Here is a 17,788-nt window from a genome sequence, read left to right as displayed (position 1 = left end):
ACTTTCCTTTCTGGACTTCCTTTTCCGGTTGGACCGAGAACGGTGAGTGATGGACCCAGTCGTGGCTTGTAAAATCTGTCAAAATCACACAGTGTTTTAAGATCATCAAAGCAGTCTGTCTAGGAATTACAAACACTTTTTCAAGGTATTTCATATGTGATACTAGAATGTACGCTGGATGTGACATATGTGCCCAGCACTGCTTTCCAACGTAATGATACACATGCACTGTTGTGTTCCGTGTGGGTTCTGCTTCAGTTCTATGTTCATGATGGATCGCCTCTCTCTCTCTCTTTTTCTTTCACGAAATGGAGAGAGAAATGACAGATGATTTATTAACATAATTATACTGCCAGAGCCTGAAAAAAGCTATTAAGGCAGTAAAGAACTGACAAAATGAAAAAAAAAAAAAAAAAATAGTGGAAGAAGCAATGAGTTCCAACCCTGAGGTCTTCTGTCGTAAAACGAATGAAGTCATAAAACAAAAGATCCATGAATACTGACGTGCGATCCATGAACACTTATGTGCATACCTGCTGAATGACGTCTTGAATGGCTGTCATTTTTATATCGTTTGTTTTTTTGTAGTTAACATTGTTATTGAGTTATGATTGAGAATTTCTCCTTTTTTTTCTTTCAGCAGACAAAATGAAGGTTATCAACTCATCCCAGACAGTGAAGGCAAAAGATGGTGGTAAGTATTTCCATTATTCCAGCTACTTAGCCAGTCTTTTTTTCATCGTTGAGAATTTGTGCATGTGCATAACGATTTTCCATAACAGTTCAGTTTTACTTGCGTTAGTGCCGTCTTAGTGATGTTCTTGGCCCACTGGTGCTTGCTTCAATGAATTATAGTAATGTTATTGCTCATATTGTATGTTACAGAAATAATGTGATTATATCTCGCACAATCTCGCACTCGCAGGGCTATGTACTATTAAAAACATAAGAGTTCACCTGAGTTTGTATTTTGACAAGCTTATTTTTTTGTTTGTAGTCTTTGTTTACATTGGAAAAGAACAAATTAAAATAATCTTGCCAGTCACCATTTACTTTTTACTTTTTGTTTTGTTGATCATTTCTAAGTAATGTTTTTCCATGAGAAGAGCCTCGAAATGATTACCATATTTTATAGGCAAAAGTTACCGAGAAGGGGGTTCTTTTTTCAATATGAACCCAATAGCATTATAGCACATTGATCTCTGAACCTGGAGGAAGTATGACATTACTGGTATTGAAAACAATTAAAACTGTCTTCTGAATCTGAAAAAGAACTGCTCATAATTCATACTCATACAAAACACAAGGAAAAGTGGAGGACAGGACAGAGTCAAGGTGATCAACTTAGCACACAATGTATCATGTTCCAGTGAATATCGGTATGTTGGCAAAGACTTCGGCTGTGGATGTAAACATAACAGCAATTGCTATCACTGCTTTTTGTCATTTTGATGTGCGTCTTATTTTACATGTCATGTAATAATAATGTTAATTTTCAATGTTAATTTGGAGGAACAAATCTGTGGTTTTTGTGGAATATATTGTTCCTTGGCTGCCATTATTCAAGGTGTTCAAATTTTGGTTTCAGTGTCCATCTCTGTGAAGTCCCGCAAGGTGACAGTGAAGGGACCACGTGGAACCCTGAGCCGCAGCTTCCGGCACCTGCCTGTTGATATGCTGATGACCGCAGGGGACACGCTGAAAGTGGAGAAGTGGTTTGGAAACCGCAGTGAGCTGGCTGCTGTCAACACAGTGTGCTCCCATGTGGATAACATGCAGAAAGGCGTGACATTGGTGAGTGTCTGAAAGTTCAGCCTTACTTGATATAAACACTACTACATGTATGCAAGAGGGGTTGGTCACTCAGGTTCTCTCTGTCTCTCTCTTTTGCTCTCTTACCCTACTCCATCTAGTGCCAGAAAATTTTGTTTTAAAAAAAGTCTCCTTGCCTGGGAATTGGGATCCAGGGGTGATAAAATTTGAAAAATTCTTGCACAAAAGCTTTAGGAGATGCAGAAGAAACATAAACATTTCGTGAAGGAAAAATGAAGATAGATTTTAAATCTGGGCTTATTTTTCCCATTTAGTTTTAATCTAGATACCTTTTCCAGACCTGCCTAGTATTATGATTCATCCGTAGTTTCTACGATTCAAGCCACCAGACTATGGCACTACAGCCTAGAAAAGAAAAATATGATTTTGCTGACCGCGAAACCTTAAACACACATGCCCGCACAGGTGACAGAGAAAATGCTAAGAAGTGCTACACACATTTGTCTCTGACAAATTCGTCAATGAAGATAAATTTTCATAACATTTGACGTCAGTGCGATCCCCCCTCCCCTCCCGCAACCGCCACCATCCCACATTGCTAAGATTACATCAGCCGTTTGTGCAGCTCATTTCATTGGAGATGTGTCAGTCTGCTTTACCAAACGTGTGTGCGGCCTGTCATTTGTACATCAGTACATTTCACGATCGCTGTTGTTTTTTTTATAACACACACACACACACGCATGCGCGCGCACATAGAGACACCACGCATACACAGATCGACACACAAACGCACACTAGTAGATGTGCAAACACATTTTACCATGCTCACATACTACACAGATGCGCACGCACGTACACATACACATGCGCATGCACACATGAATACAGAAACTCACCTACACATGCGCGTGCGTGTGCATACACACACACACACACACACACACACACACACACACAGGCCTGCATTTAAAACAAATACCCCCATGCAGATACACAGAGCTGTGTGCTATCTCCATCCCTGTCATGTCACATTTAGCAACAATTACTTAACCTTAATAAAACAATTGCAAACAAAGTTTTTAAGCCAGACTCAATCAGCTGATAATAAGCCAATGTACTGACATGGCTGCAGTTATATTTAGATCTAGATATTCTCCCCACCCCCAGCACTACATGCATAAAATATTATGGTTTTCTTCAAATGCCAAATGAAAACGCTTAATAGCCAAAAAAAAGCGTTAGACGAGACAGAGCAAAAACCTGACAAGATGGCGTGGAGAGCCTTGGCCAAAGGAATGATTCAGCGCTTATAGCTGTTAGAGGCGTTTGATTGGCTAAGAGCGGGCCAGACTAAGAGGGGCGTCTTTTCACTGTTAGCTGCACGAAATTTGGCCAAACAGAGCAAACCATAGGCCTAGTTTGCATCAGTTTGACATGGTAAGTATATGTAAACACCAAACATGGAGTATAATACAAACTCCTCCTGTTTTCTTCAAATGCACTTGCAACCTGTGCCTCAAATTTTGATGGCCTGGTGCGCAGACACACACACACACACACACTCTCTCTCTCTCTCTCTCTCTCTCTCTCTCTCTTTCTCTTTCTCTTTCTCTCTCATGAATACACACATGCGAGCGCGCACACATACACACACACACACACTGACTCACACAGAGTTGTATTGAAAATAATACACATGCACTTATAAACACATTATATCTGATGCTCAGATGTGCACACAAACGCACACAGAGCTGAATTGCAAACACTCGTACACGTACACACTCTCCCTCTCTCAAACACACGACACGCGCGCGTGGGCACACACACAGAAATGATGTCTTGAGGGGATATGGATAGATGGTCTGAAAAAAGAGTCAAATGTTGCTGTCAGTTTTGCCACTGTCATTATCACCAAGTTCAAACCAATCATACAGCAGGACAGATCCATCTCATCGTTATACATAGTTGTCAGCACAGCTTGGAAAGATGTGTAAGTCTGCTGACTGGAACCAATGTCTTCACTTGTTGAAGTGTCTGACGCCTTTATGGTATGGTAGGCAATCCCTCTTCATGCACGCGCTTCTAGTGGTCCAGTTACCAAATCATTATTAAGAAAAAAGGTCTTCCACCTGGCGAATCCTCTCTAATATGGTATTTTTATAATGCAAAACATATTAAACTAACCACCGAGAGGCTGTTTATTGTACCAGTCTCTGATGAAAGAAGAATCAAAATACATGCAGGACGTCAGTGGATGTCTTAAAGGCACTATAGCAGTACTTTATATTTTAAATCAAACTGTTTTTTCTGTCATGGCTTGATATGCCAAAACACAAACCAGATGAAAAGGCTGCTTCTGAATCAGCTGAAGATGATCAGCCAACTTCAACAGGGGACGAACTGCTAAGAAACATTCATGGGAGAAAGAATTCAGATGGCTGCAGTACGACAAAGACACACATGTAATAAAGTGCAGAACTAGTATGAAATTAGCAATCGGGTCATCAAACATCTCATGGGGAAAGAATGTGTTGGTGACAGGATCGACAAACTAAAGCTTGTGTAGCTTTGTTTCGACGGTTCAAACAACCCCCCCCCCCCCCCCCCCCTCTCTCTCTGTCTCTCCTGTTTGGGTGGTTGTGTTGGCATATTCTTTCAGCTGGGTTCAAAGCCAGATTGAGGGTGTAGGTCTTTGATTTAATCTGTCCCATTTTATGTTTTAGGTCATTAATTTAATCTGTCCTAATGTATGTTTCAGGGCTTTATGTACAAGATGAAGGCTGTGTACGCTCACTTCCCCATCAACGTGGTGGTGACTGAAGGGGGCGCCGTCGTGGAGGTGCGCAACTTCCTGGGAGAGAAGTTCACCCGCCGTGTGGAGATGTTGCCAGGAGTCACCTGTGCCCCCTCTGGTAGCAAGGATGAATTCTTGATCCAGGGCAACGACATCGAGCTGGTGTCCAGATCAGGTGAGGATACACAGTGCACAATTCAAAATGTACTGTCTGCACTCAGTACTGCCGGTTAGCTCCCCTGACTTTTCCCCACAGACGATTAATTAGTATGGGTAAGAAATTGCCATAAAACAAATGTTAGAATTTAGGAACTGAAAGCTGTTTGGTGATGGTAAGTATATTTAACCAAACTGGGAGTATAATACGAACTCCCCATGTTGGGTACAAAATATAAAACTTCCTCCCTTCTTATGCTATCATAGAGTGAGATATTTTTGTTCGTAATTTGCACACACTGATGACTTGTAAACGAATCCAGGAGAGCACAAAAAGTTTTAAACATTAAATTCAGAATGTTTTAAGCAATTATGGGGCATTTGTCTAATTCTCTTGTCTGCCTTGTGACTGAGATGAAAGTGGTCGGACACCATTGTTGACATGCACTGTTCACATTAACCAGTCATTAGGGGGGGAAAACCTCTCCTGCTTGCACAGCAATACACAATGCATTTACAGGTTGCAGTCGGAAGGTCAGTTAAGATATTCTTAGCTCATAATGCCATTATGGAAATAGGTGCCACTCCAAAAATTCAACTATCTGAAACAGTTTCTGAAACATTTATAAACAGTAGGGCCCCGATCTGGGTCTTGTGTCTGGAGTGAGTTGAAGTCCTCTATTATGTTTGGGTCTTTTTGTGTGTCTTTTTTTGTTGTTGTTGTTGAACTTTGCTTTTTGACTTTCTTTAGCCATATGTTTTTATGAGTTGTGCAAATTTTTGAAACAGAATATTTCTTTTTTATTTATTTTTTGAAGCAAAGAATATTTCCTTCTGGAGAGGGGGTGTGAGTAAGACCATGACTCTATTTCTCTTTCATAAGTAGATGATATGCTCTGGTGCACAGCACACCTTTGAAGAATTGGGGACAAGTCTTAGTCTGCTGTTTCATTTACGGATAACTTTTTAATGCATTTAACTTATGATGGATTTCTTATTAAACGTGAATAGACATACACTTTGACACAAATAACTTGACAGAAAGAAAATGTTAAATTTTGTATTAAGATTTTTTCCTTCGAGATGACATGATTTACATTTAGAAAATTTCTGAGAAAAGAGATTGGTGATCAGTAGAAGATTGTTTTTTGAAGCATTTATTTAAAGAATGCTTTTTTTTTCTTTTCTTTTTCTCAGCTGCCTTGATCCAGCAGTCCACAACTGTGAAACGGAAGGACATCCGTAAATTCTTGGATGGCATCTACGTGTCCGAGAAGACCACCATTGTGCAAGAATGAAAAACTGTTTACAATATATTGTGAAAAAAATAAAGCAGTGGTCTGTGAAGTGGACTCTCAGTTTTGTTCACTCATGTTCTGTAAGCATGCATACCAATTCTCTTTCCTCTCTCTCTCTCTCTCTCTGTCTCTGTCTGTCTGTCTGTCTCTCTTTTTATATGAACATTTGTGGTGTTCACTTATAAACATATAAAATGCAGTTAGCCAGCAGCTCATTTGTTTCCTTGATAAAAAATTTTTTTTTAAAAGTGGCAAAACAAAGAAGCTTTGGATGTTGGTATTTGAACCATTTGTAGTTATTGTATTGGCGATGCGTGCATTTCTTCGATCATAGAGATTAAGCATGCATACACATGTTTCTTATACTTCAGTAAAATTTATCTTACATACCCTTCCCCCTCCCTCCCCCTAAAAGTGTGTGTGTGGGGGGGGTCCAAAATGTTTTTCTTGAATTCAAAAACTCGTACCCACACACACAAACACGAGGAGTTGTGTTCTTGGGGATGGCACTTTTTTTTTCTCCTTGCACCACTCTGGTGCGAATGAATGTCTGACTGGGTTTGGGAAAGTTAATGGCAGAAGAGACAATGGATATGAAGTCACTCTGAAGTCCATCAAAGGCCATAGGACCTTTAACTTTTACTTTTTAGATAGTTATACACACTGTCCATCTCTTTTCTTCAAACAGCCATGATTTTCCTGTTAAGAGCACATCCCACACACAAAACACACAGACAATGAGACCCTTTCTTCATGAAGTTGTTTTGTTTTTTTTCAATGAAAGAGGTAATGAATAGGAAAGTTACACTGGTGTAAGCTTTTTTTTCTCTCTTTTTTTGTGAAACAGACATGCATGTTTAACTTAAGACATTAATTCTTTTTATTAACATCCTCCCCCCTGACTGAAATAAAACAATTCACCTTCACCTTCACCTTCACCTCTCCCGTAGTCTGGGTTCAGACCGTTGGAGCACCGCTGCTGACCTGACCACCACCCCTCTCCACTCTTCACGGTTTTCTGATTTCCTCAGGGCGTCACCGAGCGTCAAGCCTGTCCACCCCCGGATGTTGTCTTCCCATCTCTTCTTCTGCCGTCCTCTCCTTCTGCCTCCTTGTACGGTGCCTTGCAGGAACGTTTTGGCAAAACCAGATGATCGGGAGATGTGTCCATACCAGTAACAGTAATCACCCCATACTCCGTGAAGAAATAGAGGCAGCAATAGCATCGCTGAAAAAAGGGAAATCGGCAGGAGTGGACAACATCCCATCAGAACTGGTCCAAGCAGGGGGTGAAGTTATGATAGATGTGCTACTGAAAATCTGCAACAAGATCTGGCAAACAGGGGAATGGCCCACACCGTGGACGCAATCACTGATCATCACCCTTCCCAAAAAGGGCAATCTCCAGCAGTGTCAAAACTACCGCACCATCAGCCTGATTAGTCATCCCAGCAAAGTCATGTTGAAGATCCTGCTTAACAGACTGAAACCACAAGCAGAAAACATCATTGCTGAAGAACAGGCAGGTTTCAGACCAGGAAGGAGCACAACTGAACAAATCATCTTGAGATTGCTATGTGAGAGGTACCATCAACACCAAGAAGACCTCTACCACGTCTTCATTGACTTTAAGAAGGCATTTGACAGGGTCTGGCATGCAGCTTTGTGGGCTACCATGAATCTGTACAACATCAACGCCAACCTGATCAGACTGATAAACACCTCTATGACAAAGCCACCAGCGCCGTCTACCTCAACAATAGCATCGGGGACTGGTTCAGAACCACAGTCGGAGTGAGACAAGGCTGTCTACTCTCCCCAACACTCTTCAACATCTTCTTAGAAAGAATAATGACTGACGCACTGGAAGAGCATGAAGGAACAGTCCGCATAGGCGGCAGAACAATCACAAACCTACGTTTTGCCGACGACATTGATGGACTGGCTGGAAAAGAAGAACTGGCAAGCCTGGTCAAACATCTGGACAAAGCCTCCACATCGTATGGAATGCAAATCAGTGCGGAGAAAACCAAACTGATGACTAACAACACCAACGGCATCAGCATTGACATCAAAGTCAACGACGAAAAGCTTAAAACAGTCCACAGCTTCAAATATCTGGGAGCAATCGTGTCAGATGAAGGATCTAAACCAGAAGTACTCTCGAGAATTGCCCAAACAACAACGGCACTCAACAAGCTGAACACCATCTGGAGCAACAAAAACATCGCTCTCAGCTCAAAAATCAGACTGATGCGTTCCCTGGTTATATCAATATTGCTCTACGCCTGCGAGACTTGGACCCTGACTGCAGACATCGAGAGAAGAATCCAAGCTGTCGAGATGAGATGCTTTCGTAGACTACTTGGCATCTCCTACAGAGACCACATCACTAACACGGAAGTGAAGAACAGAATCAAGCAAAGTATTGGACCCTACGAAGACCTTCTGTCCATAGTGAAGAAACGCAAACTTAGGTGGTATGGACACACATCAAAACAATTCATCATACCTCAAATTGTTGGGGATGAACACATCACCTTCCAAACAGTTATAAAGGGTATGTTGGAATGGCACGACAAAACTAACCAAAAAACAGGACTACAGCTAATACAGTCATCAAAAATTAAGAGTATTGCTCAATGCTGTGAAATTGCTAAAAGCCTCTCATGCATTACATAAATTTTCCAGCAGCACAGTTGTACATCGACATGAACGAAAGAAAAATCCACACTTTCAAGTCAGTTCAACCAACGCCTTTCCCCCAGAAAACCCTATATGTATCGTATGTAAAGCTTTCAGGGTCTTATTTTGACCCTTATCATCAGTTTGATTTGTGATATACTTGAAAATAGTAAAAAATGAAGACAGGATGGGAGAAATGATTCACCCTTGGTAGAACCCATGTAGGGAAAGACCTGAATTATACCTACTGCTTTGTATTGTCTGTAGACGGACAAAGGTGGCAATATTCTACTGTGTGCGTTTGTAGACAGTTGCTGGAAGACATTTTTCTTTCACGTGGGTTGTAACAGTTTAGTTCTAATAAAGGTATCTGTTCGGTTTTTTGTAGTTCTTTTCCATGTGGATATTAATTTTTGCTTTTAATGCACACACACACACACCACTCGCATACACAAATACACATTAGATGACATCCATGGTTTCAAACTTCAGACCACTGCACACAAAGAACACCAGAAGCAGTGTTAGTAGTGGCCTTTATTAATGATGAAATGATTGTAGAAAGGGAATCACATGGCTAAGATAGCATATTATCAAAGGAAGAGACCGAAAGATAAAACGAGACAGTTACATAGACACTGAGGGACAGAAAAAGACAAATGGATAGAGAACCATACATTATACTCGTTTGCTGGTGATATTGAGGGTATAGGTCTGAACTGGGCTGAGCAATATGATATTTGTAGGTGTGGGGCTTTTAAGGTAATCACCACTGATTTCACAGTGAATGCATGTTTGTGCACATGTGTGCTTGTGTTTTTCTGGGTGTGCTGATGTGTGTGTTTTGAGAATGAGAGAGATGAGAGAGAGTTGTGTTCGTGTAGTGTACACGGTGTGTATGGTTTTTTTTTGTTTTGTTTGTTTTTTTCCTTTTGTTTAACGTCTTTTCACTGATAAGCGATATTAGACGGGGGGGGGGGGGGGGGGGGGGGAGTAGTACATGTAACACACACAAACACACTGTACATCGTAACACGGTGTGTTTGTGTATGTGTGTGCGTGCGTGAGACCGAGAGAAAGAGAGGGTATGTGTGTGTGTGCGCGGGCGCCGGTGTGTGTGTATGTGTGTGACAGAGTATGTTTGTCAGTGTACGTGTGTTGCCAACATCAAGCAATACAATTTCAAGACGGTACCAGAGTCTCCAACACGCGCGTTAACTTATTGTTGCTGCATTAATTACGCGTCCATCCATTCAGTGAACCAACTCAAAATACAAAGATCAAACTAGGGCACTCCACGCGCACACACACACACATTCCCAAATGCATGTCTTTTCTTCTTCTCCTCCTTCCCTTTTAATGCGTGGTTAACTCCACTGAGACGTTCAGCGCAGTTTTCTGATTCCAGATTATAATAACACTTCATAAAGAGTTGTACGATTGTGTTCATTATGTTCTGAGACTGAACCAACAAGATCCGTGCAAACTATATCGTGTCCGAACGATGAAGAACTTCTTGTTTACCGTTGCAAGAAGAGTAAAATCTCAGAAAATTCAAAACCCGCCTGTAAGGAATCATGAAGAAGGGTGACGGGGATTACTAATCATCATCTCACCAGGATACTTTCTGTCCCGGCAGACTGGTTTTCAGAGTGAATCAATACCCGTTGATGTTTGAAAAAAAAAGGGGGGGGGGGGGGGGGGGGGGGCGCTAATTAAGTGATCTTTGGTGAAACTCAAGGGGGGTTATTGCTTTGTCAAAAGACACGTCCCACTCATTGTATATCGATTGTCCACAGCGATATTACCATCCCACTCCTTCAGCAATGACTAAAACACATGCACGTTATATATATATATATATATATATATATATATATATATATATATATATATATATATATATATATATATATACTCACCAGACTATAATGGCAAACAAAGCTTGCACACGCATTACTATCCTTTATTTTCTTCAGCAGAAGAATCCAGTCTCGGAAGAAAACGAAAATCTGTTATATTCACACATGATGATTCAGTCAACTGGAGACACCCCTGCAATCTTTTTGTTCAGGCTTTGTTTCAGTCAGCGAGAAACGTTATGCGTTTCACTGTTTTCAGTGAGACATTCACACATTGCATTACTCCCGTTTCAAGTACAAATACGTATGTTACTCTCACCCTTCTGTCCACAACACAAATATTACTGTCATCAATCTTAATGACTAATGTAGAAACACAAACAAAAATTCAAAACGAGGCAAGGAACATATTTTGACCGTATGCTTTCTGTAGTTTGGTGAGTAGTTACTGGAATTATTATTGGAAAAAATCTTATCAATTTAAATACAAATGTTAAATAACTCCTTTCACGTGGTATGATTTTCTTTTTTTAATCACTGATATACTCACCTTTATCGCTCCGAGTCATATCAGCATTCCTATTACGTTTTTTTCTACATTTGTTTTTCAGTTCACCATTCAACCGCCGGGACAGATTACAAACACGTACCACCGTGACCACTCCGCCTGACAAGTAATAGAGACAGCACTCCTTCAAATAAAATAAGCAACAAGGTCATTTGGTTATAACGTCAAAATGAGGTAAGACATAACTGTGATCGCTCAATCATAAGCCTCAAACATAATCTCACAATTAAAGTCATCAGTCCAGTCACAAAACAGACAACGTCTCCAGTAATACAGTTAAGAATTACAGACATCCATAAATGACTCATACTGCCATGGTAAAAAAAAGAAGAAAAAAAAAGAAAACCCCCTTCGCTCAAAAACACAACGAAACAACTGGTCTTTCAGTCACAGACCACAGAGGCTGATTACCTCAAACCCTCTTTAATTCCGTCGAAGGCCTTATAGACTTATACCAACTGCACTATCAGAACAACATACACCTACTCTCGCCACATATCGACCATAAAGACATTACTGCCATCACCCAAGACAAGTAATCAGTTGAAAAATTTTAAAGTGTAACGATGTAAAAGTATAATTTCTGCACTATTGTGCAATGGCTTACACATATGGGTATTTGTGCAATACTCTCTCTTCTACCGAGCGTTGTATATAACAAGGGAAAACTTCGCGAAGGGCTCAGTGGGCTCGCGTGGGCACCGCCACCACCCAAGACAAAGTAATGTAACTCTCAGTCACCATATAATTACAATGTAGAAATAACCAAGACTGAGGTGTCCACAAGCACAAGAATTGTCCGTTTCCTCCATCAGCAGTGCCACGTGGATCCGTCAGCCCACTGTTCAGCACACAAGCTACGTCGAAGAGGTGGGAAGACTCTCCAAATATGAGTGATGTAATTATCATTAATTAACCAGCCGATGACCGCTACGCCACTGCCGGTGCATCCTTGCGTTCAGTCTCATGCGCGAGCTCTCCCATCAGTCGTATTTTCTCATGCCGTCAAAGTTGAAGCCTTGAGAAATGAGTTAACCAGTTGCGAAATGCATTACTCTGCCGAGGTCAAGGACGAACTCTGAACCGGAAAATTTCATTGGCCAATCACAACATGCGTAATTATCAAAAAGAAAAACGCGCGTGGTCTCCCATTTCTCTCTCTCAACCATCATGGTTTACTTCCTCTGTGTCTGTCTCGCGAGTCAACCTGTTTCTATTTTCAACGCTGCCTCATATCTATTTCACATAATACACACTCGCCGGCATCTAAAGCCGGGTATAAATGGTAGCTGAAAATAACACACAAACATATTACCCCTGCTGCTCAGACTGAAAAAAAAAAAAATCCATCCATTACTTACCAGCCATAAAGACATCACTGCCACCACTTCTAGAACTTGGAAATGCAATGTTCCCTTCATTTCAGTATAAAGACTCGAAATACAGGCTTTATGTTCTTCACTGTAATCAGACACGCATGTTTTACTCAAGTCATGCTATTTCAGTGTTAATACGACGGTACTTCATTCATACCAATCAGTCAGTGGCACATTCCTTACCCCTGCGACTCACTGCAAAAGTAACATTACTTTGGATCACTCAGTCTTTCTTCTTCTTCTTCTGCGTTCACTCGTATGCACACGGGTGGGCTTTTACGTGTATGACCGTTTTTACCCCGCCATGTAGGCAGCCATACTCCGTTTTCGGGGGTGTGCATGCTGGGTATGTTCTTGTTTCCATAACCCACCGAACGCTGACATGGATTACAGGATCTTTAACGTGCGTATTTGATCTTCTGCTTGCATATACACACGAAGGGGGTTCAGGCACTAAGCAGGTCTGCACATATGTTGACCTGGGAGATCGTAAAAATCTCCACCCTTTAACCACCAGACGCCGTCACCGCGATTCGAACCCGGGACCCTCAGATTGACAGTCCCACGCTTTAACCACTCGGCTATTGCGCCCGTCGGATCACTCAGTCAAAAGCTGAACATGACCCCCCTGCCCCCCCCACCCCCCCCCAGCCCCCTCTACACCCCCTCTCTCTCTCCTCTCTCTCTCTCTCTCTCTCTCTCTCTCTTACCATTCAGTAATGCATAATGGTTTGTTATCACCACCCATTCAGAAAGACGTTTGTCTACTGTCACCAGTCTTTAAGAAAGGCATATGTTTGTTAGTTTATTACCACCCATTCAGAAAATACATACGTTTGTCAGTCATCACCACCCATAAAGAAATACTGGCATATAAAGTTTGCTATCACCGGCCATTTAAGAAGTACACATGATTGGTATCACTGTCCAGTCAGAAATATAATACTAACACTGATTAATGCCATAACTCTTGAAGATCCCGACTTTTTCTTTCCTTTAAACAACAACAAAAACCCCAACATTTTCCAGTCAAAAATCGAACATTAATTTCACTACTGAGTCATAAAATTTAACACACGTTTAACCCCAGAACTCAGAATAAAAGATATTGTTCCCACCAATCAGAACTGCTATCGACATAATCCTTACTACTCGACAAAAATATGAGCATCTTTCCGCTCGCCAGCAAAAATATAGACATTATACTTTCAGCCATCACTCAATCAGAAATATAGATATACTCATCACCATTTAGAAACATAATTTCCAAAAAGATTATACGCAGTCTCAGCAGCTATATATTATACTGTCCTATCTTAGAATCACTGACTTCATTAGAAGTAGTACAAAGAAGCAGTACTATTGTGGCCATCAACTAGCTCTAATATCGTCATTAGGTAGTAATACGGCCGTCGTTTATTTGCATTCCTCAGTTTAGTTTCAGTTTCAGTAGCTCAAGGAGGCGTCACTGCGTTCGGACAAATCCATATACGCTACACCACATCTGCCAAGCAGATGCCTGACCAGCAGCGTAACCCAACGCGCTTAGTCAGGCCTTGAGAAAAAAAAAGAAGAAAAAAAAGTGGGGTGAATAAATAATAGATAAATACATTAAAAAAAAAAGAACTACTACTACTAATAATAATATGTATAAGGCGCAAAAAATTGATGAAGTCAATTATAAGCGTACATAAATAAATAAATAATTGTATTATAAAAAAAAAAGTAGTAGTAAATAATAATAATAAAAAGAAATAAAATAAAAATAATAAAAATATAAATATAAAATATAATATTCCTCAGGCCACCACTAAGTAGCTTAGTGTCGTGGTTCATCAACAATAAACAGTTACAGTTCTCTTTATAATAAGTTGTGTTTGGCATTATCACTTTCTTCAGTCAGAATCATAGACATTTCCCTCAGTGTTGAGCAGATGTGAAATCATATTTCAAATTTGGGGTTTTTATATGTTGTTGTTGTTGCTGTTGTTGTTATTGTTGTTTATAATTCTTTGGTGGCATGCGTGTCATGTCTGTGTCCATCTATACAAATGTGACTCTCTCTCTCTCCCCTCTTCTCACATTTGCCGCACAAAAAACACACGCACACATAGAAATGCAGATACACAAGTCATTGTAAACACACACACACTGACGCGCGCGGGCGCGGGCGCGCGCGCACACACACACACGCACTGCACGCGCGCGCGCACACACACACACACACACACACACACACACATACACACACACGATGAAAGAAAAGGAGAAAGGGGGTGAGTCATCATTCTCACTGTTAAAGAAAAGAAGAGAAAAGATAGAGACAGAATCTACCAAGGTGATCATTTTGAAAACGTACTAGAAGTGGTTTATTTATACATCTTGCTCATGATCATACATTTCACCAGTTTGCTATCATATTGCATGCAACAAAATTGGCAGGTTACGTGTATCTAGAATGATCAACCACAAATCGAACATAAAAATCATCATTCAACACATACAGTTATCAATTTGATGCTTTTTAGTCTTCCTTTAAAACGTTCGATTGTTAAATTAATTATTTTGGAAACACTACCATCACGTTTTTTAAGTAAGCGGATTACAATTTCGATTACCTATTCAATCTGATATTTGATTATTATTGCCAATTCGGTATGCATTTTAAGCACATTAAAAAAAATTGAAGGATATTCAGAGATTGTGATTTTTTAACCCAGTTTCAATATCTGATACTTATTGATGCAGAAACTGATAACTTTTCTTGTCCTGGTGTGGTTATGTGTTGAAACTGACAAAAGCCTAACTCAGATATGCCCATACTCACTGGGAAGCTCAGACCTAACTCTCATCACCCAAGTCAAAATATTCCTCGATTGGGATGTTTCTGTCTTCCACTCACGTTGTTCATAAAGAATTCCTTCTGGTATTCAGATGCAGCACACATTGTCCTATTTTCCAGTGAAGTCTTCAAGAAACATCATTCTCATTCCGCGCAGACTTTAAAAGTTCACTGATGCCTTCAAGAGACACAATTCCCACTCTGTGCAGACACTTTTTTTTTCACTGATGTCTTCACGAGACAGTTCCATTCGTTTTAATGGTTGGCAAAGGAAGTAGGGAACGTTTAGCAGACAGACTTTCCCTCCCCCCTCAGCTATGAACAGTTCAGAGGACACAGCCATTTTCCCAACACTGACATCAAGTTGATCCACTGTACAGTTCCAGCAGAAGTTGGGAAGGCAGGACCACCATCAACCATCTCTTCGAGGTACAACATCATCGTCGAAAATGCAGCTCAATCATCGCTATCCACGTGGTTGATTAAAAAAAAAAAAAAAAGTGGGAGAGATAGAGGCAGGGACAAAGACAGAGAGAGACAGAGGGAGGGAGAGCGAGACAGAGACAGAAAGACAGACAGACAGAGAGAAGGGGAGAGAGACAGACAGAAACAATGACATACATACAGACACACAGTGAGACAGAAACGGGCAGAGACACAGAGAGAGGTACGGCAGACAGACACACAGAGCCAGCTGGGCGAAAACAACATCAATCAGAAATGGAGGATCTGGAGGCGGTCATGGGGGTGTTGTACCCTTTGCTGCTAGTCACTGGGGACCCGTGGCCCTGCGCGAGGGGCCGCTGGAAGAAGAGGAGACTCTTCAGGAGGATCTCCGTCAGTCCCTGGCACTCCATGCCGTGCGTCTCCACCACACACGCCAGCTCCCACCCCCTCCTCCCCATGTCTGTCATCACCCTCTCCCAGCCAGGCTCCGAGCTCATGCCACCCGTGGTGGAGTGGCTCTTGACCTTGACCGCGTGCTCGATGACCTTGCCCTCGAAGCGTGGGGTGTCGTCCTCCAAACGGGAAACCGGTTTCTCGAAGAACCACAAAGCGTTCATGGTGGTGGGACTGAAGTCCTGGCTCTTCGGGTCGAAAAACTGGAACAAGAATGGAAAGTCAGCAATTTCATGACAGAGACTGACAATAGCACGTCCATGTCAAAAGAGCAATTTCATAACAGAGATTGACAATAGCACGTTCATACCAAAAGAGCAATTTCATGACAGATTTTGACAATAGCACGTTCATACCAAAAGAGCAATTTCATGACAGAGACTGACAATAGTACGTCCATGCCAAAGGAGCAATTTCATGACAGAGATTGACGATAGCACGTTCATACCAAAGGGGCAATTTCATGACAGAGACTGACAATAGCACGTTCATACCAAAGGGGCAATTTCATGACAGAGACTGACAATAGCACGTTCATACCAAAAGAGCAATTTCATGACAGAGACTGACAATAGCACGTCCATGCCAAAAGAGCAATTTCATGACAGAGATTGACAATAGTACGTCCATGCCAAAGGAGCAATTTCATGACAGAGACTGACAATGGCACGTTCATGCCAAAAGAGCAATTTCATGACAGAGACAGACAATAGCACGTCCATGCCAAAAGAGCAATTTCATGACAGAGATTGACAATAGTACGTCCATGCCAAAGGAGCAATTTCATGACAGAGATTGACAATAGCACGTTCATGCCAAAGGAGCAATTTCATGACAGAGATTGACAATAGCACGTTCATGCCAAAGGAGCAATTTCATGACAGAGACTGACGATAGCACGTTCATGCCAAAGGAGCAATTTCATGACAGAGACTGACAATAGCACGTTCATGCCAAAAGAGCAATTTCATGACAGAGACTGACAATAGCACGTTCATGCCAAAGGAGCAATTTCATGACAGACTGACAATAGCACGTTCATGCCAAAGGAGCAATTTCATGACAGAGACTGACAATAGCACATTCATGCCAAAGGAGCAATTTCATGACAGAGATTGACAATAGCACGTTCATGCCAAAGGGGCAATTTCATGACAGAGATTGACGATAGCACGTTCATGCCAAAGGAGCAATTTCATGACAGAGATTGACGATAGCACGTTCATGCCAAAGGAGCAATTTCATAACAGAGACTGACAATAGCACGTTCATGCCAAAGGAGCAATTTCATGACAGACTGACAATAGTACGTTCATGCCAAAGGAGCAATTTCATGACAGAGATTGACGATAGCACGTTCATGCCAAAGGAGCAATTTCATAACAGAGACTGACAATAGCACGTTCATGCCAAAGGAGCAATTTCATGACAGACTGACAATAGTACGTTCATGCCAAAGGAGCAATTTCATAACAGAGATTGACAATAGCACGTTCATACCAAAGGAGCAATTTCATAATAGAGATTG

The 17,788-nt window shown here is 41.3% G+C and overlaps 2 protein-coding genes across 2 annotated transcripts in view; one reads left to right on the top strand and one right to left on the bottom strand.

The window, feature by feature from the left end:
- The first annotated feature begins 19 nt into the window (after window positions 1–19).
- On the top strand, window positions 20–6,081 carry LOC143283680 (large ribosomal subunit protein uL6-like). Its single transcript, XM_076589906.1, has 5 exons — window positions 20–42; window positions 641–694; window positions 1,589–1,794; window positions 4,538–4,748; window positions 5,927–6,081. The coding sequence occupies exons 2-5, from the start codon at window positions 649–651 to the stop codon at window positions 6,025–6,027; spliced, it is 564 nt and encodes a 187-aa protein (XP_076446021.1). The 5' UTR covers window positions 20–42; window positions 641–648; the 3' UTR covers window positions 6,028–6,081.
- An 8,667-nt stretch (window positions 6,082–14,748) lies between these two features.
- Window positions 14,749–17,788, bottom strand: part of LOC143284136 (uncharacterized) — a 17,927-nt gene continuing 14,887 nt past the window's right edge. Inside the window, exon 4 of the mRNA XM_076590792.1 lies at window positions 14,749–16,463. Coding sequence (XP_076446907.1) covers window positions 16,071–16,463 — 393 coding nt within the window. The 3' untranslated portion in view covers window positions 14,749–16,070. The remainder of the gene's footprint in view (window positions 16,464–17,788) is intronic.

The sequence above is a fragment of the Babylonia areolata genome, chromosome 7, assembly GCF_041734735.1.
Source record: "Babylonia areolata isolate BAREFJ2019XMU chromosome 7, ASM4173473v1, whole genome shotgun sequence".
Lineage (NCBI taxonomy): Eukaryota > Metazoa > Mollusca > Gastropoda > Neogastropoda > Buccinidae > Babylonia > Babylonia areolata.
Note: the sequence above shows the minus strand (reverse complement) of the source record. Positions and strands in the feature narration are given on the sequence as shown.